The 26,952-nt window shown below is 44.5% G+C and overlaps 1 protein-coding gene across 5 annotated transcripts in view; it reads right to left on the reverse strand.

Annotated features, from left to right (window-relative positions):
* DDAH1 (dimethylarginine dimethylaminohydrolase 1) overlaps positions 1–26,952 on the reverse strand; it is a 131,772-nt gene that overhangs the window by 41,340 nt on the left and 63,480 nt on the right. The window contains exon 1 of one of the 5 annotated variants that reach the window (XM_083511238.1): positions 25,928–26,451. The exons of the other annotated variants lie outside the window; for them this stretch is intronic. Coding sequence (XP_083367364.1) covers positions 25,928–26,242 — 315 coding nt within the window. The 5' untranslated portion in view covers positions 26,243–26,451. Of the gene's footprint in view, positions 1–25,927; positions 26,452–26,952 lie in introns of those variants that run through there. 5 annotated transcript variants of the gene reach the window in all.

The following is a 26,952-nucleotide window of genomic DNA, read 5'->3' on the forward strand; positions in this document are numbered from 1 at the left end:
CAGATTAAAATGTCCTACAAACAGGAGAGGAAGGAACAAGTGAAGTGGCTGCAGGATAAACAGTAGACGTTTTAATAAAACAAAGCCAGATGGCTCAGAACAAGCAAGCTGTGCCGCATGCTATAGGGGAAAGCAAAAACCTAGAGGCCATTTCCTTAAAAATGCAAAAAAGATGTCCAGCGACCCACTGCTTTTTACATCTCCAGAGATGCTGCATTCAGCTACATTCCTTGCTCTCTAATAACTAGCAACAGGCAAGCCTCAGAGCTGGCTGACAATCTCAGGAGACAGGATCTTGCAAGAATTTCCTGCTTCTGGTTAGGCCAGACAACAGCAGACACTCTTGTGGTATTTTGGCACTTTCGTTCTGCTCCTTATTTGTCCAGGCCAAAACTCAGTTTCAGTGGAAAATTAAATAGCTTAATTTTTAGGATATTAGAATTTGCTTTCTTCTGCTCTTTTAGCCTTACTGGTTTACAATGTTATTAAAGGCTACTGTGTTATTAAATTTATGATTTCTGTTTATCATTAAAGACCAGGGAGATGTGTCGCTCGGAGTGCAAAAACACGGCAAATGTTACATAACTGTTATCCTGAATGAAGATACACCATGAGCTCTCAAAGCAAGATTTCTTAGACTTCAGTTAAAGTTAGTTATTACTACACGCTATTGGAACAAGTTAGTCATGACTATCTTAGGTTTCATTGCTTTCAGTGGGACTTTAGTCATAACTAACTTTTGCTGAATTGGGATCTAAGGTATCTGAACCATACATTAGCAACTCCAACTACAGATGCCCTGGTCCCTGTGTGTTTTTACAAACAGGCGTGATGCTCTCTGTATAAGATCTTTGCCAGCAAGTAAAAGCGTTTTCTGCATATATATGCATTTGGCAAGGAAGCCAAACCATCAAAGATGGTTTTGTGTGCTGAAAACCCTTCAAAATGAATCACAGCCAGCACACATTCAGCATTCTTTATGTAATGGGAGCATCAGCAATGCAGATAACTCCCCTCCTATCTTCTGCTGTGGACATGATGTGATTCTGGGTCCTTTTGTGACCTCAATGTTTTGAGGACATGTGCATGCATGAAAGGGTGTGAGTGAGCATTTCTGTCTGGGATCAGGAAAAGAAATGCACATCGGGTGTTTTCTAAGTACTTAATTCGTTGACCATAGAATGCATATTGTGATGAGAACAGTTTCACTGTTGGATTAACACCTGGCTAGGTGCTGCCACCTGCCCAGGTACCATAATTTCACTCTTCAAGAACTAGTGATGCTATACCAGCTATTTCTGGCAAGGGAAGGGAGAAAATCTGTATCAGAGGATGGGAACTGGAGGAAGCACACATCCTCAAGGATAGCAACTGCTCTGCAAAGCATCATTTGTAGGGAGTTATATTTAAGATTGTGAAGCTGAGGCTCCAATACTTTGGCCACCTCATGAGAAGAGAAGACTCCCTGGAAAAGACCCTGATGTTGGGAAAGATGGAGGGCACAAGGAGAAAGGGACGACAGAGGACGAGATGGTTGGACAGTGTTCTCAAAGCTACCAGCATGAGTTTGACCAAACTGCGGGAGGCAGTGGAAGACAGGAGTGCCTGGTGTGCTCTGGTCCATGGGGTCACGAAGAGTTGGACATGACTAAACGACTAAACAACAACAATAACAATATTTACGTGTCCACCAAAGGGAGTCATCTGCCACACTGCCAGCCCCAGGCTTCACTCCCCTCTCTGGGATGCCTTGAAGAGCAGGTGCCATCCTTACCTAAAGCTTTGCAGTCTTTTCCATGCTGGTTATTCTAAGTGAATTAACTCGCAACTGAAGTGAGAGGGATTGAGTGACCATGTAGGCTTTGATTTCATGTGTTTCTGGTTCTGAAAGTTCTAGCAACTTGCCTACTAGGGTTTGGCCTGGTCCACAGTCCAAGACATTGGGCCCTGAAAGCGTTCCTACAAGTCGGTGCCCTTTGTCATGTCTTGAATACCTTCCCAAACCCCACTGTGATAAAAATTGGGGCATTCGTTATTTGGTCCTCAGCCAGCTGATTCATGCGAGGCAAAAAATTGCAGCTTTTGATTGGGTGCTCTGGCACGAGCCACCTGACTCATACCAGAACACACAACACCCAAACAGGGGGACATTCCAGGATCCAATCAGAAGCCAGGATGGCTTCTGCAATTCTGGAATGTCCCACTCAGATCGGGACTGTTAAGAGGTATGGGCTTGGGGCCGCCAGGGTCACATCAGTAGAGCTTGCACAATTACAGAGGGAAGAGTATTCTATGCACGCATTGTGTATATGTAGCTTATTTATTCTTTTCCCATACATGAGGAAAGAGCTAAGAGGTCCCTCTTCCTTCCCCGCCCGCCCCCATTCTACTCTTCTGCTTCAAATTGCAACTTCAGCAACCTGGCGTTCTGTAGTCTGGAACATTTGGATGTGATTTTCCAGTACAAAGTCCCAAAGCATTACTTGTTTAGTTATGTAGTGGCGATCATTAACAAAACGACCTTTGAATCTTGAATTAGGCTTGCCATATTTCAAAATGTGAAAATCCATACACAAAAGTTTTTGAGCTAAAGATCTGCCCTTCACCTAAATCTACACTTCCGGCATGGGATTTTCCTGGACATTCAGCGATTTCCGCCCGGACACAGTTTCCGACTATGTCCAGGAAATTCCAGATATATGGCAACCCTACTTGAATACAACAGATTTGCAGATAGCAATGAGAATTAGCTGCAAACATTATAACAGACTCCTTTAAACATATTTCATACATCACTCTGGAAGGCATAATAATGTTTTATTTAAAATCATATCCCCGTTCTTAGTTTTTCCATTTCAGGTCTCAGGCGAAATGAGTAGAGATATGTTTGTTTTGTTTCCTCCCCCGCCCCCCAATCAGGGTCTTCTGTTGCTCCACCCCCCCCCACAAGCTTTCACTTATCTAGCTCCCTTTTTTTTGTAGAGAATGGTTATGCAAAGCTTTGCCATAGTCAAATGTCCCATAGCTTTTGTTAGATCAATGTTTTATGAAGAAACCCTTGGACATCTAATAAAATATTTAACATTATGCCAGAAAGCATAATTAACATGGTTACTTGTACAAATTATTTTCTTTCCTCCACAAACACGACAGAAACTCATTACTTAATTACCTTTTTAAAAAGCTTCTGGCTCAGGCAGCTCCATTTTTGCTGAATTTTCCCTTTCTCCTGAAATCTAGTCTTTCACTTCATACCAGAGATTCAACCACAAATTAGGCCTGATATTTGATGACACATTTTCTTAAGCAGATAACCTTGAGCGCCCCAAGGTTAGTAACCTTGATTGCGCTATTCATACAGTACATTGTCAAAACGCCTTGCCAAATGTTCATATTTCATGGGTGAATAAATACAGGCTAACTTAGAAGGGTGAAATGGCTAATAGACTGTATCATGTTAACCATATTCTTGCTACTTTTTCTTCTTCTTTACAAGGTGCTCAAAATGCATTTTTTAACACAACAACAACAACAACAACAACAACAAATCCGTTTATTGTGAGGACCATGCCTGTACACAAACATCAACACAACAATAGTTAAAAATATTAAAATTCATTACATACTATGCCAACAAGACCTTCATCCCACAAAATAGAAAGAGAGGGAAAACAAGCAACGAGTTAAACAGACGATGAAGGGGTCTTTACATTGTCATCCATAAATCTTTCCCTGGCTTTCATGGCCTTCATCACAAAAACCGCTACCACATGGGTAATACGTGGGTTTGCATCAACTAACAAAAATTTTACTCTATCTTCAGGATTGGTTATAGAGTCGGGTATAATTTGCAGCAATGCGTCTCTAAAGCCCGAGTAGATGGGGCAATAGAGGAGGTAATGTGTAAGATCCTCTTTAATTTTCATAAGGCAAGGGCATAAACGATGTTCTACTGGGGTTTTTGTGAATCTACCGGTCAGATATGCAGTTGGCAATGTTTGAAACCGTGCCATAGTGAAAGCTCTCCGAAGGGTGGGATCAGTGATCTCCACCAAGTAGTTGGCACAGATTTTAACTGCTTTTACTCGCGGAAACCAGTAGGAAAACCCAGAGTTTTTTATCTTTGTGGAGTCCAAGAAGGCGTCTTTTTCAAAGATCCATTCCCGAACTTTATCTGGGCTCCACAATTTGAGGGTATTAAACGCAGGTAGATTGTATCTGGATAGGATATCTAGTAGGTTTTTATGCCAAGTAGTATTATTTTGTAATGATACAAAGGCTTGTTTAGCCAATAAGGTGTTCGGGGCATCTATGAGGTTGGTGAAAAAACGCAGGAATCTTAAGTGGGCCCTGGCAGACACAGAAGGTAATCCTACTTCCACTCTTAGGAGAGCTGCCGGAGTACTCTGAGGGAGGCCTAGAATTCTTCTGAGGTAAAAATTTTGGAAGATTTCAAGCCGTTCTAACAGCTTCTGATTCCATCCCCAGAGTTCTACTCCATATAGCATCTGGGGAATCACTTTTCCAACAAAAGCTTTTAGTGTCGGGATCACCAGTTGCCCTCCCTTCGAATAAAAAAAGCTGAGCAGAGCACCGATTGTCCTACGTGTTAGAAGGGCTACAGTCTTGAAGTGGGCAAGCCAGCTAGATGTAGCTTGGAAAGTGATACCAAGATATTTAAAAAAAAAGACACTGTTCAATTTTGTGTTCATCTAAAGACCATCTAAATGTGTGGCGAGCTCTAGTAAATACCACAATTTTTGTTTTGTCATAATTGATCTTTAGAGAGTTTTGGGAACAATAAGCTGCGAGCCCCTCCAGCATGCTGTGTAGGCCCCTTCGAGTGAGTGCCATGACAGCCATGTCATCCGCATATAGCAATATATTCAGGTGTTTGCCTTCCAGGGCAGGAGCTGATGACTGTTGGGAAACTGCCAGGGAGATAGTGTCCATCATGAGCCCCCAAGCCGGAGTTCTGGACGATCCATCGGCCTCCCGTAGACAGGCAGATCCAGCAGTTAGCGACACGAAGCCTCTGGAAATTCCTAGCCACATTCCAGGGCTGGGTGTACACTGTTTATCAGCAGAAACACAGCCAAAAGCTTGCACCGCAGAAGAGCATAATTTACAGACTTTATTAGCGTTTAACAGAACAAAAGAAAACGTGACCGTTCTGTGTCAGCATCTTCGGCCAACTGAGAAAACGAAAGGAATCTCAGCAAGAACATAAACATCCTGTGACTAGGACATGCGCAGACTCTGTTACTCACAAAGCCTGCTCCCTTTAAGGTGGAACGGAAATATCCTAACATCCTCCCCCTTTCCGTGTAACCTGTTGTACCTGTGGTTCACTCAATTGCAACCTTTGTACATAAACCTTATGTTGTTCTTTGTTAACAACCTTAGACAACAGATCAGCAGGAATTTCATTTCCTGCCATGTAGGACACCTGAATCAGTCCTTTCTGAATACACTCTCTTGCACGATGTAGCTTAATCTGCAAGTACTTGGTTCTCTGCTTGCAACTCTCAGAGTTCAGCAAAGCCAAACACGATCTATTGTCTTGATACACTTGTATAGGACATTTCACAGACACCCTGATGTCCTTAAACAGTTGCATCAACCATTCACAATCCATGAGTGAAAATGACAGAGCATTGAGTTCTGCTTCACAGGAACTTAGGCTCACTGTTGTTTGCTTCTTGCACAACCAGTCAAACAGGCAGTGGTTGTACATGTAGCATACTCCAGAAGTGCTTGTACCATCCGTGGTGTCACTTCCAAAACTTGCATCTGCAAAGATTTCAAGACCTCCAGTCTTCTGACTGGTGAACCTCAGCCTGTAGTGCATAGTCCCTTTCAAATAGCGGGCTATGCGCTTCAGAGCTTTCCAATCCTGAACCGTAGGATTGTTGGCATGTCTGCTAAGCAGATTACAGCTTACAGCAATGTCAGGTCTTGAACATCTGGCAATGAAATTCAGCTTGCCTAGAATGCATCTGTATAGCGTTGTGTCAGAAAACGCTTCAGCAGTACTGTCTACCTGGTAACCTGTCACCATCGGTGTGTCTGCTGGGTTTGCATCAACCAAATTCAACCTGGTTAACACATCAGCAATTTTCTGTGTTTGGTGTACCAGAAAATTACCTGCTTGGTCTCTCTCCACCTGCAGAGAAAGATAGTTGGATACCTCACCAAGATCCTTCATGTCAAAGTGCTCCTTCAGTTGAGCTAGGGTGCTTTGGTAAAAAGCCTGATTCTTCCAAAACATCAGAAGATCATCAACAAAACATAAACAATACAGTTTGTTTTGCCCCTCCTCCTTGACAAACACACATGGATCAGCTTTGCCCTGGTGAAAACCTAGAGAAAGCAATGTCTCAGTGAGTTTTGTGTTCCAACACCTGGCACTCTGCTTGAGACCATATAAGGATTTCCGCAGTTTACAGACCATACTCTTCTGTATCTCCATCCCATCAGGTGGAAGCATGAACAGCTGTTCATTCAAAATCCCGTACAAAAAAGCTGTATTAATGTCGTGGTGGGAAACATGCAGTTTCTCCTCCGCAGCGACTTTGAGCATCAGCCGAATGCTCTCATATTTGACTGTGGGTGAGTAGGTCTCGTGGTAATCCTGTCCTGGTACCTGTGAAAAACCTCTGGCAACCAATCTGGCTTTGTGTCTGACTACCTTGCCATTCTGGTCTGTCTTGGCCTTGAAGACCCATTTGCTGCCAACCAGTCTCATCCCTGGGACTACCGGTACCAATTCCCAAGTTTGGTTCCTGTTCAAGGAATCAACTTCAGCCTTCATGGCATTAAGCCAAGGCTCAGCATCTTTAGAGGTCAACTCCTGAACCTCTTTGAAGCTTGAAGGTTCCCACACCTTCTCTGAGCTACTAAGAACAGCAGTTGCTGTCTTAGCAAACTCATCAGCATACCTCTTTGGAGGTCTGCCCTTGGTCGCCCTTTCAGATCTGCGTACTAGACGCAAGTCTTCTGGACTCATCTCCTCTTTCTTAGGAGAAAAATGACCAATGGTGAACAGTGGTTCTTCCAGTTCATTGTCAGACGCATCAGATGGTCTGACTGAGGCCTTTGCGCTTTGGTAGTCTGCTGTGTCATCACTTTCACTGACATCAGCAGCAGCGCCGCCCACTGAACTGGAATCCGAACTCTGATCATCATCATCATCATCATCATCATCCTCATCCTCATCAGCAGCAGCTTTCTCATCTTTAGCTGCTTGCTTGACATCACCTTCATCCTCCTCTGGGTAACTCTGGAAAATTCCCACATTTTCCCCCCACTTAGGATTGTACTCAACACTCCTTGTGAACTTAATGGACTTAGAGTCAGTCATCCATACCCTGTATGCACCTTTTTCGTACCCCATGAACAAACCATGTGCCCCACGCTTCCCAAGCTTGTTGGTTTGTTGTGTGCGTACCCACATGTCCGAACCAAAAATTCTCATGTGTTTGGTGTTGGGTTTCTTGCCAAACATCTTCTCATAGGGGGTACAACCTATGGGTGATGACAATCTGCGATTATAACTGTAAACCAGATTCCCCAAAGCTTCCCCCCAAAACTTATCAGGGAGATTGGCATCATGCAACAAGGTTTTGATTCCTTGCAGCAATGTTTGATTTGCTCTCTCCGCAAGCCCATTCATCCATGGCGATCTGGGCGTTGACATGTCATGCTGGATTCCCTTCTCAGTCAGGAAAGCTTCAAACTGCTGAGAAGTAAACTCCCCGCCCCGATCAGTAAAAAAACAAGAAATACGTTTACCGTGCACATTTTCCAACCAAGCACAGAATTCCTTAAACTTCGGAAACGCTTGCGATTTCTGTTCGAGCAAATACACATGAATGTACCTGGAAAAAGAATCAATCAGAATCATGAAGTACCTTGCTCCTCCTAAAGAGGGCGCAAGTGGCCCAACCAGGTCCGCATGCACTAGCTGGTAGGGTTTGGAAGCCTGCCTGCTAGACTCCTTGCCTTTTGGAGCAACCTTCACCTTGTTCTCTGCACAAGAGACACATTTCATGTGAAATTTACAGGGTCTGATGTTCAAACCTTCAACCACCTCTGGCATCTTGGCCAGTGCCTTCCAAGAGAGGTGACAAAATCTTCGATGTGCATCATGAATGCAACCTGCATGAAGAACTTTGTTAGTTTGTGCAACACAACAAGAATCAGCATTAGATACAGCAACAGTGTCATCATAAGTTATATGGAACAAACCATCCATAAACTTTGCATGCAAATAGTCCTCTTTGCCTTTACTGATGACACAGACGCTCCTCTTGAAGGAAATCTGAAAACCACGCCCAGTAAGCTGTGGGACGCTCAACAAGTTGCTTGCAGCGCCTGGAACATATAGTACACCGCTGATGGTTGTGTGCAAACTTGCAAGTTTCACAGTCCCTTCTCCTGCAATTTGCAACGTCCTTCCATCAGCCAGGTGGATCTCACCTTCCTGAGGCTTGAAGGAGATAAAGAGATGCCTGTCCTTGGAAACGTGGCGGCTGGCACCTGAGTCCACAATAAACCTGCCTTTGGCTGTTGGAGCAGTCCTTACAGCAAGCAAACCCTTGTTTTGCACTGGTGTGGGCTTTTGCAGCTTGCCCCCCTGCTGCTCCTGGCCAGCAGACGTGCCTTTAGCCTTTGGTGAAGCTGTGCCAGTAAACAACGCTTTGTTTTTCCCTGGCGCCGCGGGCTCTTCACCCTCCCTCTGCTCCTGGCCATCTGCAGGCATCTGTTTACCTTTGCCTTTCCGGCTTCTGCAAAGGCGATGGCCTTGGTTCCCATGAGAAACAGAGCTCTCAGCTGCCGACTCTTTGGCTCCCCCTGGAGGCTGGAATGCTGCCTGGGACGACGTGACGGTCAGCTCCCCCTGCAGCTTGCAACCGGTGCCCTCAGCATTCCTGCACTCATTCGCATTCTGGGAAACAGCTAGGACCTCCGATGCAGTCAAACTCTGGGCTGGGATTATTGGTTTGTGAGCTTTCAACAATGCACACCACATTGCACGTGCAGTGGTGTTGCCAGCCAGCGTCTTAATTTCCTCAAGAGATACGGATAGGACTATTATGTCCATCGCTTTCGAATCAGCTGATTTCCATCTCTCTGTCAGAGGAACTGGGGGGGCTCCAGAAACAACATGCCACACCCCAAACTGACGCAGTAAACTCTCACACCATTTTGCCCAGGGTTCATAATTCTGCCCATGCAACTTAAGGGACTGGGCATCTCCATCAGCTTGAAAAAGCTCCATTCCAGCTTTTACTTTAGCCGCGAGTCTATTTTAAGTTGAAAGACTCCTTATCTTGGCAGCCATTAATCACGAACTCTTTGGCTCGGCTCCCAGGCCAATTAAGCCTTGCCGGAGTTCAAAGGCTCTTTGCCGAGGTATAACAGAAAAAGCGTCCGTCCCTTTCGCTTTTCCCCCCTTCATACCTCTTACGCAGTCTGTTGCAGCTTTACTCTCCTGTAGGTGCCGTGAATCTGGGCCCGAAACCTTGTTGTTGGGAAACTGCCAGGGAGATAGTGTCCATCATGAGCCCCCAAGCCGGAGTTCTGGACGATCCATCGGCCTCCCGTAGACAGGCAGATCCAGCAGTTAGCGACACGAAGCCTCTGGAAATTCCTAGCCACATTCCAGGGCTGGGTGTACACTGTTTATCAGCAGAAACACAGCCAAAAGCTTGCACCGCAGAAGAGCATAATTTACAGACTTTATTAGCGTTTAACAGAACAAAAGAAAACGTGACCGTTCTGTGTCAGCATCTTCGGCCAACTGAGAAAACGAAAGGAATCTCAGCAAGAACATAAACATCCTGTGACTAGGACATGCGCAGACTCTGTTACTCACAAAGCCTGCTCCCTTTAAGGTGGAACGGAAATATCCTAACATTTTCTTAAGCAGATAACCTTGAGCGCCCCAAGGTTAGTAACCTTGATTGCGCTATTCATACAGTACATTGTCAAAACGCCTTGCCAAATGTTCATATTTCATGGGTGAATAAATACAGGCTAACTTAGAAGGGTGAAATGGCTAATAGACTGTATCATGTTAACCATATTCTTGCTACTTTTTCTTCTTCTTTACAAGGTGCTCAAAATGCATTTTTTAACACAACAACAACAACAACAACAACAACAAATCCGTTTATTGTGAGGACCATGCCTGTACACAAACATCAACACAACAATAGTTAAAAATATTAAAATTCATTACATACTATGCCAACAAGACCTTCATCCCACAAAATAGAAAGAGAGGGAAAACAAGCAACGAGTTAAACAGACGATGAAGGGGTCTTTACATTGTCATCCATAAATCTTTCCCTGGCTTTCATGGCCTTCATCACAAAAACCGCTACCACATGGGTAATACGTGGGTTTGCATCAACTAACAAAAATTTTACTCTATCTTCAGGATTGGTTATAGAGTCGGGTATAATTTGCAGCAATGCGTCTCTAAAGCCCGAGTAGATGGGGCAATAGAGGAGGTAATGTGTAAGATCCTCTTTAATTTTCATAAGGCAAGGGCATAAACGATGTTCTACTGGGGTTTTTGTGAATCTACCGGTCAGATATGCAGTTGGCAATGTTTGAAACCGTGCCATAGTGAAAGCTCTCCGAAGGGTGGGATCAGTGATCTCCACCAAGTAGTTGGCACAGATTTTAACTGCTTTTACTCGCGGAAACCAGTAGGAAAACCCAGAGTTTTTTATCTTTGTGGAGTCCAAGAAGGCGTCTTTTTCAAAGATCCATTCCCGAACTTTATCTGGGCTCCACAATTTGAGGGTATTAAACTCAGGTAGATTGTATCTGGATAGGATATCTAGTAGGTTTTTATGCCAAGTAGTATTATTTTGTAATGATACAAAGGCTTGTTTAGCCAATAAGGTGTTCGGGGCATCTATGAGGTTGGTGAAAAAACGCAGGAATCTTAAGTGGGCCCTGGCAGACACAGAAGGTAATCCTACTTCCACTCTTAGGAGAGCTGCCGGAGTACTCTGAGGGAGGCCTAGAATTCTTCTGAGGTAAAAATTTTGGAAGATTTCAAGCCGTTCTAACAGCTTCTGATTCCATCCCCAGAGTTCTACTCCATATAGCATCTGGGGAATCACTTTTCCAACAAAAGCTTTTAGTGTCGGGATCACCAGTTGCCCTCCCTTCGAATAAAAAAAGCTGAGCAGAGCACCGATTGTCCTACGTGTTAGAAGGGCTACAGTCTTGAAGTGGGCAAGCCAGCTAGATGTAGCTTGGAAAGTGATACCAAGATATTTAAAAAAAAAGACACTGTTCAATTTTGTGTTCATCTAAAGACCATCTAAATGTGTGGCGAGCTCTAGTAAATACCACAATTTTTGTTTTGTCATAATTGATCTTTAGAGAGTTTTGGGAACAATAAGCTGCGAGCCCCTCCAGCATGCTGTGTAGGCCCCTTCGAGTGAGTGCCATGACAGCCATGTCATCCGCATATAGCAATATATTCAGGTGTTTGCCTTCCAGGGCAGGAGCTGATGACTTATACTTTGCCATATGTTGAACAATGTCGTTTATATAGAAATTAAAGAGGAACGGCGCTAACAAACAGCCCTGTTTAACCCCTTTCCCCAGTGGCAGTGGGTCAGTATAGTAGCCTGACATCCCAGTTCTAATTTTAACTGTGGTGTCTGAATGTAACTCTCTAAGTATTTTGAGAAGTCGTCTATCAATATCTGTTTCATATAGTTTTTGCCATAATTTGTCCCTACAGATTGAATCAAAAGCGGATGTGAGATCTACAAAAGCCACAAAAAGTTTGTTCTTATGTACCTTTGTATACTTATCTATCATTGTCTGTAGTACCAAACAATGGCCTGTTGTACTATGGCCCTTTCTAAACCCTGCCTGTTCCGGATTAAGCAGGTTAGAGTGGTCAGCCCAGTCAACCAGTTTATTTAGCAGGTAGCGAGTATAAAGTTTATACACAATGTCCAGGAGACTTATGGGGCGATAGTTTGAGGGGTCTTGGGGGTCTCCCTTCTTATAGATGGGGGCTACCAGGCTCAGTTTCCAGTTTTCTGGGATTTTGCATGTATCATTTATTACCATAAAAAGTTGGGCCAAAATAGCAGCCCACCACTGGGCATTTAGTTTAAACACCTCAGGAGGAATCATATCCTCACCGGGAGCTTTGCCATTCTTGAGTGTTTTAATTAGCTGTAAACATTCTGATTCGGTAACAGGATCCCAGCCCATTAATAGATCGTTTTTAAGAGGAGGAAACTGGCTCGGTTTAGCAATGTTTGGAGCTGTATATAGCTGGGAAAAATGTTGGTACCATAAATTAGATGAAATACTGTTGGTTACAATTTTCCCTTTGGGTGAAACTCCCTGAGCAATTATTTCCCAGAACTTTTTGTCGTCCCGCAATTTGATCGCTTTGTCAAGTGCCTCCCATTGTTCCTTTCTGTAGAGGGATTTCTTAAATTTTAGAGTATTTTTATAATGAGAACGCCACCTGTGCAGGTTTTCCACTGAGGACAGGGTCCCTTCCTGTTTTACCTTATTTTGTAATTTCCTAAGCAAAGATCTTAAGTTCCTACAGTCTTTGTCGAACCAGGCCCTCGAGTTGTTTTGTTGTTTGGGAGGGTTGGAATTCGTGAGTAGTGGGAAGAGCGACTCTGAGACCTGCTGAAATGTTGAAAAGGGGTCAGAATTAGATGAAATACACTGGTCTCTCAAGGCCAGTAAGTCTGGTGAATGCAGGTGTAGTTTGATTTTAGATTCCAGGTCGCTGTTCCATTTACGCCTACGAAGGGCCAGAGTTGGAGGTGGGTCTGCACAGTGATTCCGGTATTGCGGATCCTCCAAACCACGGGGGATTAGTGAAATTGATATAGGAAGATGATCACTCTCAATTCTATTGAAAGTCCTGAAGCCCTGTGACCTCTCCAAGAGTTTTGGGGAGACCAGGATATAATCAATAACGCTCGCACCTCTAGGTCCAAGAAAAGAAAAGAAACCCCCTGACCTGTCCATATGGGTACCATGCAAATTATACAGATTATGTTTGAAGGCAGTCTCCATTAATGTAATGCCTGCCTTATTCAAGACCTTATCGTCAGAGGACCAGGGAATAAACCAATCTGCCTCTGGCAGGAACTGAGATTTAGAGCAGTACGTATTAATGTCATTTCCTATCCTGGCGTTGAAATCACCTGCCAGCAGGATATCCATGCCAGGGAGTTCTAGTTCAGCCTTCTCCAAACATAGCTCTAAATCTTCCCAGATTTGTGACGACTGGGGAGGGGTGCCTATGGGAGGGATATATATATTAAAGCAAAGGAAATCTCCTCCTTCACTGCTAGAAATAAGTAAGATTTGTAAATTGTTACTCTTCACCCACTGCTGTTGCCGGGCCTTGCACTTTAGCTTGGTAGAAACAAAAGTGACTAAACCACCACTAGGTCGGCCTCGGGAATTTGGTTTTATCGCAGGGGTAGCAAAGGCTTCGTATCCCTGTAAAGAAGGGACATGGAGATCTAGACACCATGTCTCCTGTAGACATATAATCTGAAATTTTGTAAGGAAATCCAGAAGGTCGACGTCACCCTGCTTAGATAGCCATCCCGCCACATTCCAGGATAGAATGTGGAAATAGGGTGATGGTGGAAATAGTGGCAGTCAATCTCTTTTCCGGTGGTTTGAGGCTCCTGAGTTAGGCTCCTCCTCTTTCTGCTCTGCTTGGTGGTTCCAGGTTTGAGGTCGCTGGTCCCTAGGTAGGTGTGATAGCTTTAACTGAGGGGCCAATAGGTTGATTTGGCCAAGAGGATCTTCGATGACACCGTTACAAATATCATGTTGTTCAGCTGATGTATCATGATGTTCAGCTGGTTTTTGCAGAGCAAGGGTTTTGCCGACCCGTATAGGCTGTACAGGTAGCAGGTCAACAGCTGCATCTTGCGTCGGTACTGCTAGCGGGTCAAAATTTGACAAAAGCTGTGGATCTTGATTGCGTATTGGGCTTAGAATAATGGAAGCCTCCAATTCTGGCATCGAGGCATATGAGGACGAGAGCATTTCAGACTGGTCTTGCTTGGGTAGTCCTATGCCAAGCTCGTTGCACGTAGAGACCAGGGTACCAAGCGGGGGGGTGTAGGAAATCAATTAAGTCATTTGCGGGCAGGCTTGCCACTCCCTGTGGGGTAATAGATCCCGGCTCCATTCCCCCGTCTGTTTGTTCTTTATGGCGCACAGGCCCAGCATCAACACAGACAGCACCTATCCTGGTGCATAGCGGTGTACGGGTCAGATTGGTGAATACCCTTGTGAAAAAGATGTACCATTTTCTTGTACGGTTTCTTAATTTTAGAATCTTTGCAACGAAATGGGCAGATCTAAAGTTAATAACCATACGTCTCATATAAGGTCCAGAAGGCAGCCATGAGATGTCCACGATATCTACGGGGCGTAATGTCTGCCCCAGCAGTTGGGTCAGGGAATTTGCGACCGAATGTTTATCCGCCCATTTGTTATAATTCAAGGGGTGGTTTCCCACCAGTACTGCAAGTTTGCTGTTCTGGAGTTGCAGACTTGAGTTATGTACTTGGTTGGGCAGGCATCTCACTTGTTTTTGTGCAAGGTTGGCCTGCACACTTGGGCAGGCGTGTGCGGAGTTTGCAATATTGTTAAGCTGAGGAAGTGAGGGGGGGCAACTGAACAAGCCAAAGACTTTTTCAAGCTTCTTTTCGATCCCATCCAGCCTTTTATATAAGTTGGTGATGGTATGTGTTATCAACTCAGTCTGGCAGATTAGCAGTTCCAGTGCCTCTCGGTCCTTGTTTAACTGGGCTGGTGATTGGGATAATTCAGGTAAAGTTTTTTGCAGGGACTCAAGAGTCTGTTCCATCTGTTCCTTCATACACAGGCTCGAGGCTAGTTGTGGGCCATCCACAATGCCGGCAGGCTCCTCATGAGTAGTACTGGGAGCAAGGACCTCATAGCTGTTTGCTGTGGGGAAGTTTCTACAGATCTCATTTAGGTCATTGTCAGGCAAGAAGTCCCTGATTTTTGTCTGTTTTTTGGCAGTGCTCGTAGCTTCATTGGAATGGTGCCTGCGGCGTTTCTTCCCTCTCATGCCGGCAAGAAAATAGGGAGAAAATTTCTCAAAATAGCAGGGTCAGGGCAGGTTGTGCTGTTAATGAGCCCTACTCCCTTTAACAGTCTTTATCTGCCGCGTTTTCTTGCAGATTTATGGGAGAAGTAGAAATAATCTGAACCATAAAACCATAAAACTTCTAAAATAAACGCCTTAAGGCATCTTAGAGCCCTTAGAACCCGTCAAAGCAGATAGTAAAAACATAGCTTTACCGAGCATAAGACAAGGCTGCCGCTCACGTCGCCATCTTGAAAAACTTCCATTTTTTAACACAATAAACAGTTACTTCTCAGTCACATTTTTAAAAGGTGCACAGCCCACTCAGTACAAAATTCAGGATGTCATCAATCACATACTACCTTTAAAAAATAAAATAAAACCTCTTGCCTAAAATCTTTGTTACAAAACCAAACTAGATAAGGTATATGTCGTCATGTTAAGTCTGCAATCTTCAAATCAAATTATTGGTATACTCAATCAACTATTGATTTAATCATAGATTAACCTCCTACACAGTAATTACAGGAGCTGAGAACAAGTGGACTTGTAGCATCAAACTGACCGTTATTTTGTAAGCTACATGGCCAGTTGTACTACCTTCATTGCACCAAACTGGATAAACCCCATTGAATTCAGCAGGACTTAATCCTGGGTAGACTTGGCTAGGATTATATATATATAGGCAGCATAGCTCTATCAACCTAGAATGGCATTGGACCAGTGCACTTAGGTCGAAATTACATCGCAGAAGGCCTGAATATGGTTTTCAGTTGATACGTTTACTGAAAGCTGGATGTTTATTATGCACTAGAAGAGTAAATGTTAGAATAAGGTGAAATCCGATGTTCTCTTTTCCATGCTATAGCTGCTCTTTCCTGCACATTTTCCTTCTGTATTATTATTATTATTATTATTATTATTATTATTATTATTATTATTGAACAACAATGGATAGAATTCATTGTAGTATAGCACTATGACAATCACTCCATCAATGCAAGAATTTCAGCTTGCCAGATGGAAGAATGTCTCTTCTTCTCCTTCCTGCTGTAGTAGGGGTTCTCCCACTCTGAGCCAATTTTTGGGGGGCATGGGGAGGATAGGGTGGAAACCTTGTTGATCTAGTGACTAGTCCTTGTGCAAGTTTCCACCAGTGGGGCTTCTTAGTTTAATGGGTTCACCATACACCATACACAGCTATTTTGTTTCCAATTTCAACAGCTCTGCTCACAAAGACCAACGAACAAAAAAACTTTATGTAGAAAATCTCACTTTCACCATGTATGATGGCCTGAGAATGCTCACAGTTCATTAAAGTAATTATAATTACGTTGGCCTTATCTGAGAGAAGAGCAGAAGAAACATTGCTTCAGAATCAGGTTGTATATCAATGAGCTGTTCTTCATTTTCCCTTTTTGTATTCAGGCATTCACAGCACGTGATAAAAAAACAAACACGTACCTTGTCAAATGTGATGAGTGTGTGTATGTAGAATTAGGTGTGCAGAAAAAGATCAGGTGGGCTTTGTGGAGACAGGTACCTAATTCTACACACACACACACACACACACACACACACACACACACACTGCATCCAAAAGGATGCACCATAGGTATAAATATTCAAGTACAAAAATAAAGGGAACCAACCAAGTAAATATTAGATGGAAGACACATCACTGTTTCCCCTGTTCTAAACCAAAAAACCAAAAACTCATCATACCACTCCAGCTATTGAGCACTTTCCCTTCTACACTTTATCTCCAAGCTCCTGGCATGTGCTACTTAACACCCCCTGCCCAAACTCTCTTTCCTGCAGCTGTCCTTTGACACACAACCCTTCAAACCAGCTTTTTACCCCTGCACCCTACAAAAAACTGCCCTCATGGAAATTATAGAGGATCTGTTCACCATAAGCCGTACGCCCCTGGTAGTGGGGACCTATGATACTTGTTCTTTCTAAAGAGAGAATATAGATGATGCTATGTAAAGGCAAACAAGTAAATTAGACACTCAGTCCTCCCTTGCTATGAATGAACAACACCTGAACACACACCTGCGCAAAACACACACAGGATCAATAACTCCCATAAGGACAAATAAGAGATACAAAGCCTGAAGGAAGTGTGAAGGAAGTCCAAAAACCAATAAGGGAGACAGTGTTCAGATAACACATGGGTAGGCAAACTAAGGCCCGGGGGCCGAAGCCGGCCCAGTCACCTTCTATATCTGGCCCGCAGACGGTCCAGGAATCAGTGTGCTTTTGCATGAGTAGTATGTGTCCTTTTATTTAAAATATATCTCTGGGTTATTTGAGGGGCCTGCCTGCTGTTTTTAAATGAGTAGAATGTGTCCTTTTATTTAAAATGCATCTCTGGGTTATTTGCGGGGCATAGGAATTGGTTCATTTTTTTCCAAAATATAGTCTGGCCCACCCCAAAATCTGAGGGACAGTGGACTAGCCCCCCTGCTGAAAAAGTTTGCTGACCCCTGATGTTAACAACTAGTTAGCCAGAGGCCAACAGCCACATAGCACAAAGACATTGTTCTAGCATTCAGTTGCTAGAGCAGAAGGCTTTTAAGCCTAAGCAGTGGCGGAACTTCATGCTCTGGCACCGGGGGGCGGAAAGCAGGCAGGGGCAGGGCTGGTGTGCGTCCTGGGGGCTCCCCCCACACTCCTCTTCCTCCGCCAATGAGCCTGAGCCTCTCCAGCCCCACACAGAACATAGCTGTAAGGCCATCAATGTTACCTCAGGAATTGGTCTATTTGTCAGGGTTAGCTTACGTACAGGTATCCTTTTCTCCATGCAGAGGACTTCTGCATCTTGTAGGTTGTGGGGAGAGTGAGACTCTGTTACACTCCTGATTATATCACAGGGAGTGTGACGGGGTCTGAATTGGATTTGGAATGAACTGAGCCATTTTCCAAGGTTCCCCCTGCCCTGCAGGTTTTTCTAGGCTGGTATGTTCCATTACAGCTTTTTAAATGGTTTCAGAATCCTGCCTCCTAGCTGAGACAGGGAAAAGAGCAAGAGCAAATGCAACAGAGGGGGAAATGGAGACACACACATTCCACCAAGTGTACATACTGGTATACTTAAGCTTGGACATAAATACTGCAAAGTGATAATAGTAAATTTCAGCCTGAGTTTGCATCTCTTGGGTTTGATCTACTGTAAAGTGCTAATTCCCCATGGAACTACTGATGGACCACAGCCAATTGTGCAGCAGAAAGTCTATTTTAAATGATCTGCCAGTGACTGGAGCTACTGCTGCTACTAATGTGCAATGTAAAGAAGTTAATTATTCTAATTAATGATAGGGAAGTTAGCATATGGCCAACACTTTCATTAGTTTTTTTTTCTTATTAACAATCTTATTCTTAATCATCTCTTGGCACAGAGCTTTCAGGACATATGATAAACTTCACAAACTGCATCACACATATCACAGTTCTGAGTAGTACTACTTAATCCATTTAAAGCTGTCCTCAGAATGGATGCTTCCTAGTACACCAAAGGAAAGGCTGCAGAGCCTGAGTTGAGGTGCTTGGGTCCACTTCTTCTCTTTTCCCTCATGGGACCCTACCAGCACTCAAAAAACCCCTAAATGTTGAAGGTTTGGCACACACAATTTAAGCTTGCAGTTCACCTAAGAATCTCCATCTTCAGTAAAGGCTAAAAGAACAGAAACAGAGCACCCTGGTCCCACCAGGTGAGTTCAAACCTGGAACCAGTGTATCTGGACCTGCAGCCTCAAAAGGATTGAAGTTAGATAGGACCTGACGAGATCTGCCTTTTCAAATTACATGGGGGGGGTGGGCTTCAACCCTATGGAGTGCTTAGCTTTTCCATAGGTTATTGGACATTTTGGAATTGGGCTGCTGTTCAAATTAACAGAGAACCAAAGGTGTAACGGCGCATATATAATAACAGAACATCCTGTTTCCTTTTTTAGTGGCATTCCTTGATATTGAACTGATATTGCATCTGTATATACACAATAGAGCTGCCAACCAATCACAGAATTTTAAGCTGATAAATCATCTTCCTTGAAACAGATTAAATCAACCGATGTCATTTAAATTTTTTTTTGCAGATTTCAGAACTCAAAAACATAGACAATTTTTTACAGGAATTGCTGTAAAATTGCTGCCTTTGATCAACATGACAACCTAAACCACAGGACTCATCAGGGCTTGGCTCCAGTCAAAGCGGGACTATCTGTTGTCTAACCCAAGAACCATCAATTAATTCATTTACTTTAAATATTTATACCTGCCTTTCGACCAAATAATCTCCAAGCGGCTTAAACAATGCCAAAACTCCTCTGTGGAATGGACTCTTTTTCTTTTATATCACCCCTATATCATCACTATAGCTGTTGCTCTCTCCAGTCACAACGGTTGGAAACAAGACCTTCAGTCTCAGTACTATAGCAGAATTGTCATGAATTGTGGGTAAAAGAACCCTTGGTGTAAATTCAGACAAATTTCCCTTTCTCCAATGGACACAGACTATTTATATTGCCCAGACAACCTGTGTTCCACTAGAATCATTCAGCTTGGTGATTGCAACCTGTGCTCCACTGTGGGCAAAATGTTTGTTTGAGAATGCCCTAAGAAAAGCAGGTGGGTGCTTCTGTCTCAAGCACAAACTGAAATTCAGCACACCGTCCATTCAAGCTTCTTTGCAGAGCAAGTTTATATTGTCAACTGTTTCACAGATGAGAAAGTAAGTAGAATGGAGACAGCAACATTCCCAAATAACTCTGACCCAAGAAAATGCTTAAAAGGGAATTTGAAGCCTTTGATTTCTAGGTCCAAGTCCATCACTTGGTCCGATGAATACACTTTAGCACTTAGCCAGCAGTTTACTTTCCATTAATTTATTACCTAAAAGTTAGCCTTTAAAAGAAAGCAGCAACTTCACTAACTGAACTTGTTACTCACTGAACTTTATGCATGTTACTATTTGCGTGGTTCTTATCAATTTGTTACCAACATCTCCCTTCTCCACTGGACACCCATAAGCAGTGGGAAGTTTCAGAAGATATATGAGGGAACTGAGAGAGATCTATCGCCAAGCAGGTTTGGCAAAAGCCAAATGCCAGATAAGATTTAAAGTTTTAAATCAGTCGTTTCCGAACATAAGGCTCCCACTGCAACAATAAATCACTTGCAACTGTTTATTATTATCAGACTGGTATTTAATAAAGTCTCATTTTCCCATTGTGCAGGGACTTGGTGGGATTCAGAACAGATTGAAATACCCTTGAATATCCTAGTTGCGCTAATCTAATCAAACATAAATCTAATACTCTTAATTTACATTTTAAACATGAAAAATAATGAATCTCTTACTACAATATATGCATGTTCTGCTATCTTACAAAGAAACTAGGTTAATACATCACGGCAATTTAATTACAGGAAGGTTATTCTTAATGCTCTGGAAAACTCATTGCTCCTCCCTCCTTTTCACTCGCTTCCCTCTAGTTTGTGGCAACAATAGGCGAGAAGAGGGAGCCATAATTTTATTTTTGTTGCTTCTCTTTACTGCTCAGTTATAAGCACCATTGTCCAATGTATTCCCTAGTGTTGTTTGAGTTGTTGTTGTTGTTACATTTATATCCTAGCTTTTCTCCAAAGAGCTCAAGGTGGCAAATACACAATTCTCCCCGCTTCCATTTTTCGCCTCACAACAACTCTGAGGTAGGTTAGGCCGAGAGAGAGAGAGAGTGACTGAGCTTAATGGCTGAGTGGGGATTTGAACCCTGGTCTCCCAGGTCCAAGTCCAGCACTCTAACCACTACACCACACTGGTGAGTAGAGGGAGGTCAGTAACAGATACAGGAAATCTGCACCCTTTAACAGACCTTACATGCTCCAGAGAACTATATCCAAACCTATGGTGGAATCCAGTGCTTCCTGAAAATTCTCAGATCTGAGGAAAACTTTCTGACCTGTTATTGGATGCAGATTCTTTACCCTTACACCTAAAAATGTTTACATTTAGTATTTTTATGAGTGAACATAGTAAAGGTAAAGGGACCCCTGACCATTAGGTCCAGTCGTGACCGACTCTGGGGTTGCGGTGCTCATCTCGCTTTATTGGCCAAGGGAGCCGGCGTACAGCTTCTGGGTCATGTGGCTAGCATGACTAAGCCGCTTCTGGCGAACCAGAGCAGCGCACGGAAACACCGTTTACCTTCCCGCTGGAGTGGTACCTATTTATTTACTTGCACTTTGACGTGCTTTCGAACTGCTAGGTTGGCAGGAACAGGGACTGAGCATCGGGAGCTCACCCCATCACAGGGATTCGAACTGCTGACCTTCTGATCGGCAAGTCCTAGGCTCTGTAGTTTAACCCACAGCACCACCCACGTCTGATGAGTGAACATATCCCACCTTAAATGGAGTTAATCTAACCCTCGTGTTTCTGCATGAATCACATTTTTAGGGGTATCTGCTGATCAGAAGAAGGAAAACCCAAGATCAGTGACTCATGCAGAGATGTAGCAGGCAGCCCCTCATGGCAATGAGAATTCTACCACTTTGTGGTTTAGTAGTGAATGAATGACCCAATATGATATGGCAAGATTACCTACTCCTAGTGGAATATAGGCAAGCACAGAACAGAAATGCAGCGGACAGCATTGTATGTGTTGGGGGCTGTTGTTGTGGTGGTGGTGTATTTTGGGTTCAGAGGAGCATTTAATTATATAATTAATGTATTTCTCACTGCAACTACTTCATTTTATTTATTTATTCCAAGGAGTCTCCTGAAACATATTGCTATGCACCAGGACACAATTTGGAAATTACTGATATAACCACATCCTACTAAAATCACAGATACATTCCTGCAAATATTTGCTGAAGACTTCCATAGTACCTAAGCGCATTTAACTTCATACATGCAATACATTTATTTCCCAATATACAGTAATCAGTACTCCGTGGTAGATTTTTGTTGTATTTAGCAGCTTGGTTTCCCCCCCCCCCCCCTTAGCGGCTAATCCATTTCAGCCATTTCCCAAATCAGACTCTGCTGACTGCTTTTATTTCATTTTCTGGCTCACTGATCTTATCCCTGCCTGTCTGAATGGATTGCAGAGGTGGTTCTTGACATGACTGTCTTCCGTTCTGGAAACCAATTATAACTCATGGGCTATATGAGAAAATTTAACAGGGCAGAATATAATGTACTTGGACTTCATGTTTCATTGCTGAAAACAAAAGCAAACCTTAGGTCGCGTATTATCATAATCATTTAAAACTCAGAACTCAGGTTCTGCCCAAACTGTCTACTCCACTGGGTCTAAAAATCACACATCTCCATAAGATTATGGAGGAAGAAATGGAAAGATGTATTTGTATATACAAACAAATTAACAAAGCTTATATAGGGGGGCGCAGTTTGTGAATATATATATCTCAATAGTTTGAGCATTCTTTCTATATAAAGTGCAAATATACATTTGAAAATTACACATTGGAAGAACACTGACTTTTTATTTGTTTGTGCTAAGGTGGAGGAAAGAGACTGGGAGAGAAAAAATATTGCCAGCCCCCACACTTGGGCTCCCAATAGTCTCTCATCTGTCTGCAAAGTTCTACAGCTGCAGCAGAACCAGCTGGAAGCGTGGTGGTGGCTGAGAGGGCTCTGGGCAGCCAAGCACCATCTGCCCATAGATCTAAAAAAGCAAGATTGCTGCAGTGCAGTGAACGACACCACAGGAAGACACCAAAGTGGTCAGTCCCTTTTGGGTTTCCACTTCAGAGTCCTCACACCTGCTTATTGATTCAGTGTTCCTGAGGCATTGTTAAAAGAGATTTGTCTTTGTTTTTGTCTGGCTGATAGGGATGATCCCTGCGAAGTGGTGAGCATCAAGAGTGTTGTTGGCTGCATCTGGGTGAGCAATCTGCCTGTGGGGAAGGGACTGGGCTCTCTAGGTTAAGAAGGTGGCAAAGAGTGTTTGTATTGCTCCAGGTGAGAGATAGGGTTGAAATGCATAAGTTATTAGTTTGCTTTTTTCTGCTGTTATTGAGCTGTTCTTGAGTGGACCTAATTCTTTGCACAGGACTCTTGGTGAGTTGAAGGTTGGGAGGGTTTTTTTAATTTATTGAAGTGTGAATTGAATGGATAGAATGATGCTGGGGTTGTTACATGGTTGATGAGTGATTGGACATGTGGAGGTTGTATGGTTAGATTAGCGTTGTGTAATTACTGTGCAGGTGAATAATTTTGGAGACTGTGGGATGGATTCAACTAACCCGGTACACTAGTGGATGTCAGTTGCAAGGTCTTCTTCGATGGCAATGGGGCTTTCCTCCCCACTCCCACTCTGGAGGGTCCCCAGAAGAGTATGCAGGAAGGAGAGGAAGGATCATTCTAACAGCAGCAGAAATGCCAAAACAACGAGAAGTGTGTGCTGCTGAAATTCTTCCAGTACAGTGGTACCTCAGGTTACAAACGCTTCAGGTTACAGACTCTGCTAACCCGGAAGTAGTACCTCGGGTTAAGAACTTTGCTTCAGGATGAGAACAGAAATCGCATGCCGGTGGCGCGGCAGCAGTGGGAGGCCCCATTAGCTAAAGCGGTACCTCAGGTTAAGAACAGTTTCAGGTTAAGAACGGACCTCCAGAACGAATTAAGTTCTTAACCAGAGGTACCACTGTATTATTTTGTATTACCATTCAAATTTTCTAGACAATATATACTGCAATTAAGTTTCATAAATAATTTACTTTTGTGATTATTTATTCATGCATATAGTTTTATTTGTTGTTGCTTAATTATGTTATTTAAAATGTGGGATTAATTATTATTATTAGTGGTAGCTGCAGGATGCTTTAGATTTGAATGTGGACTATATACCGGGGCATTTTACACCATACTTTTTTGTTGGGATATGTTGAAATAGCAAACTGTATGTAAAGTAGAGAGCTACTGAAACTATTGCTGAGCCGGTAGAGAGAAGGTTGGATTAGATGGAGATATGCCCTTGCTCAGCTTTCCTTAATGAACTGGCCTTCTGCCAGGTAACTGACTGTGCAGGTGAGTGGAAGAGTTGTCAGTGGGCAAAAGACCCCAAAATGGGACATTTCAAAGGTGGGGAGAGATGGGACTGAGCTGGCCCAGGATCCACTGGATTCCCAAGCCAGTCTCACCACCATTGGGCGATGCCATCAGGTCCACATCAGGCTTGGTCATCTTGCCCCTGACCTTCCACTGCTGGTTGTGTGAGCTGTAGAGCTGCAGATGCAGCAACAGGTCTGCCGCTTTGCAAAGCCCTGGCAGAATTATGTGCATGTGCGAGTTTGGATTGTGCCCTAAATAAAACCGGATGGAACTTATGCATGGAATGTTGAATGTTTACATGTGGAATTCACCACTTTGTCCAGGATAAATTCAATTTCTATCAGAGTCTTTTTGCAACAGAAAGAAATGTCCGAGAGCTTGTGGTCTCTCACCTGAAAGAGAACAGAGCATGACAGCCCTGCACTCACCTGAGAGGAAGACCCACTGAACACAATGGGACTCTCTCCAAAGTAATCATGCGCTGACTTGTGCTGTAAGATGCCATTTAAATTACCAGTGGCATGAAACCAGTTGGGAAAACTGCACCAAGCTACAGATTTTTAGGAAGAAACACCAAAAGGAAATATATACTGGTGTGGAAGGCTAAGTACGGTAACTGTTCACCTAATAAAGTGAATGGAGATACTTCCCTCCCCACAAAGATACCTATACATCAATGTGAAAGATGTTGTCTACGTTCTGCTGTTCTTCCAAAGGCACATGCACCTGTGCTTTAAATAACCTACTCGGAATACAAAGATATCTCTTCCAAGCAATATTCATGGCCAACTTTTCCCCAGTGCATGGAAGTGTACCTTTTATTCCTTGCACCTGTGAAGTTTCCTGTGGTTGTTGTTTCTAATTATTCCTGGCAAACGTGATGAGCATCACTCTTGATCTGGCTTCATTAAAAAGAAACCTGCTGTGGTTTCATTTGGAGCCATTACTACTTCCGAAAAGAACCTGCCCATTTATAATAAATAAAAAGCTGTCCCTTCTAAAATTGCGGGCAGGGTAGAAGACGCAAAGAAAGGAACCAGATTATCTTTTCAGTCCAGCCAATTATTTCTAAAGCAAGCACCCTGCCAGAACGCATCTGTGTGCCCCGCGACTGAAAACTGATTCATGCCCCAACCCCAAAAGCTCATTCAGATCTACTTTTTCTCCCAATCTGCAATATTGCGCTGGCTTGGTGAAAGACGGGCGAGGATGGGAAGGCTTCAGAGTTCACGAGGGACGAGAGAGGAGGCTGCCTTGGTGCTGAGCATCTTCTTCCTCCAGCATCTCTCCCTCCTCCCAGCACAGCCGGCCACGCCTTACAGTACCGCACTCCCCACACCCAGCGCGCGGAGGCGGCGGCGGCAGCAGCAGCCTGCTGCGCCCGGGAGCCCCTCGCTCCTCGCAGGGCGCGCTTCCCACCCCGTTCAGGTCCGGCTGAGAGGAAAGCGCAGCTCTGCCGGCCCATCCCAAGATGCTGCCGCCCCCACCAAGGCGCTTCTTCTCCCACCCAACCCGCTTTCCCGCTCTCCACACTCCTTTGGCCACGGTGGGAAGTTGCAGCGGTCCCCGCCCTAGAGGTGGCGGTGCGGGGGAGTCACCCTCACACATACACGGAGAGAGAGAGAGAGGCGCCCCCTCCCTCCTCAGTCGCCCCCTCACAGCGCGCCCCGCCCCGGTACCTCTTTCCTCCTGCTGGGCGCGCCTGGGCGCGTGAGGAGAGCCGTCTCCTCGCACACGACGGCCACGTCCTCGACGAAGACGCAGTCGGGCAGGCTCTCGTCGGCGGGCAGCTCGAGCACCTGCAGCCCCAGCTTGCTCTTCAGCACCCCGACGTAGAGCTGGTGCTCGCGCTCGGCGCGCGCCAAGTCCACCTCCTTGCCCTTCTCGCGCCTCAGCGCCTGCTGGCACAGGGACTCGGGCAGAGCCCGCACCAAGGCGTGCGTGCAGCGCCCGAAGGCGGAGGCGCCGCCGCCGCCGCTGCCCAGCCCTGCCATGTTGGGGAGAGCGAGAGAGAGGAAGAGGAGGAAGAAGAGGGCAGCCGCGGCAAGAGCAGGAGGCACCACCACAGCCCGCCTTCTCGTCTGGCTCCGGCGCTGCCAAGCTTCCCCCACCTCTCCTCCGCTTTCCCTCCCACCACCAGCTGAAGCGCCCTCCCCACCGCCTCAGAACAGGAGGAGGTGGGCTAGCGCGAGGAGCCGAAACCGCTTCGGATTGGCCACGCTTGCCTCATCGCAGTCCTGCATCCCGGGCACCGTCCATTGGCTGGGCGCTTTGGTCGGGGCATCCGATTGGCTCGAGGCGGCAGAAATTACCTGTGCGCTGATTTACAACCTTGGGGAAACCTTGGCCTTGGACATACCCGCCAACCGCCTCTGTCCAAGGGACCCGTTCTTAACACCAGCAACAGCAATAAGAGAGTGTGAGCGCGGAATAAGCTTCTACCTGATAACCGGGTACAGAATGCAGAAAATGTTAGGTATGATTTCCCCACCAAGTTTTCACATAGGTTCTCCAGCAGAAGACAGCTTAGGCTGGAACCAGACTTAGTAGCGTTCTGCTTCTTCTCTCGGAGGGCTGCAGGTGAGTTGAGAAGAAGGCAGTTTCTTGTGATGCCTGCACACACCTCACTTTCCCTCTAGTAAGGAGAGTCTGGTGATTAGGTTGAGCTAAAATAAATTTGCTCTGCAAAGTGGGATGAAGTAAC

The sequence above is a fragment of the Podarcis liolepis genome (genome assembly GCF_965112155.1).
Source record: "Podarcis liolepis genome assembly, chromosome: 6".
Taxonomy (NCBI): domain Eukaryota; kingdom Metazoa; phylum Chordata; class Lepidosauria; order Squamata; family Lacertidae; genus Podarcis; species Podarcis liolepis.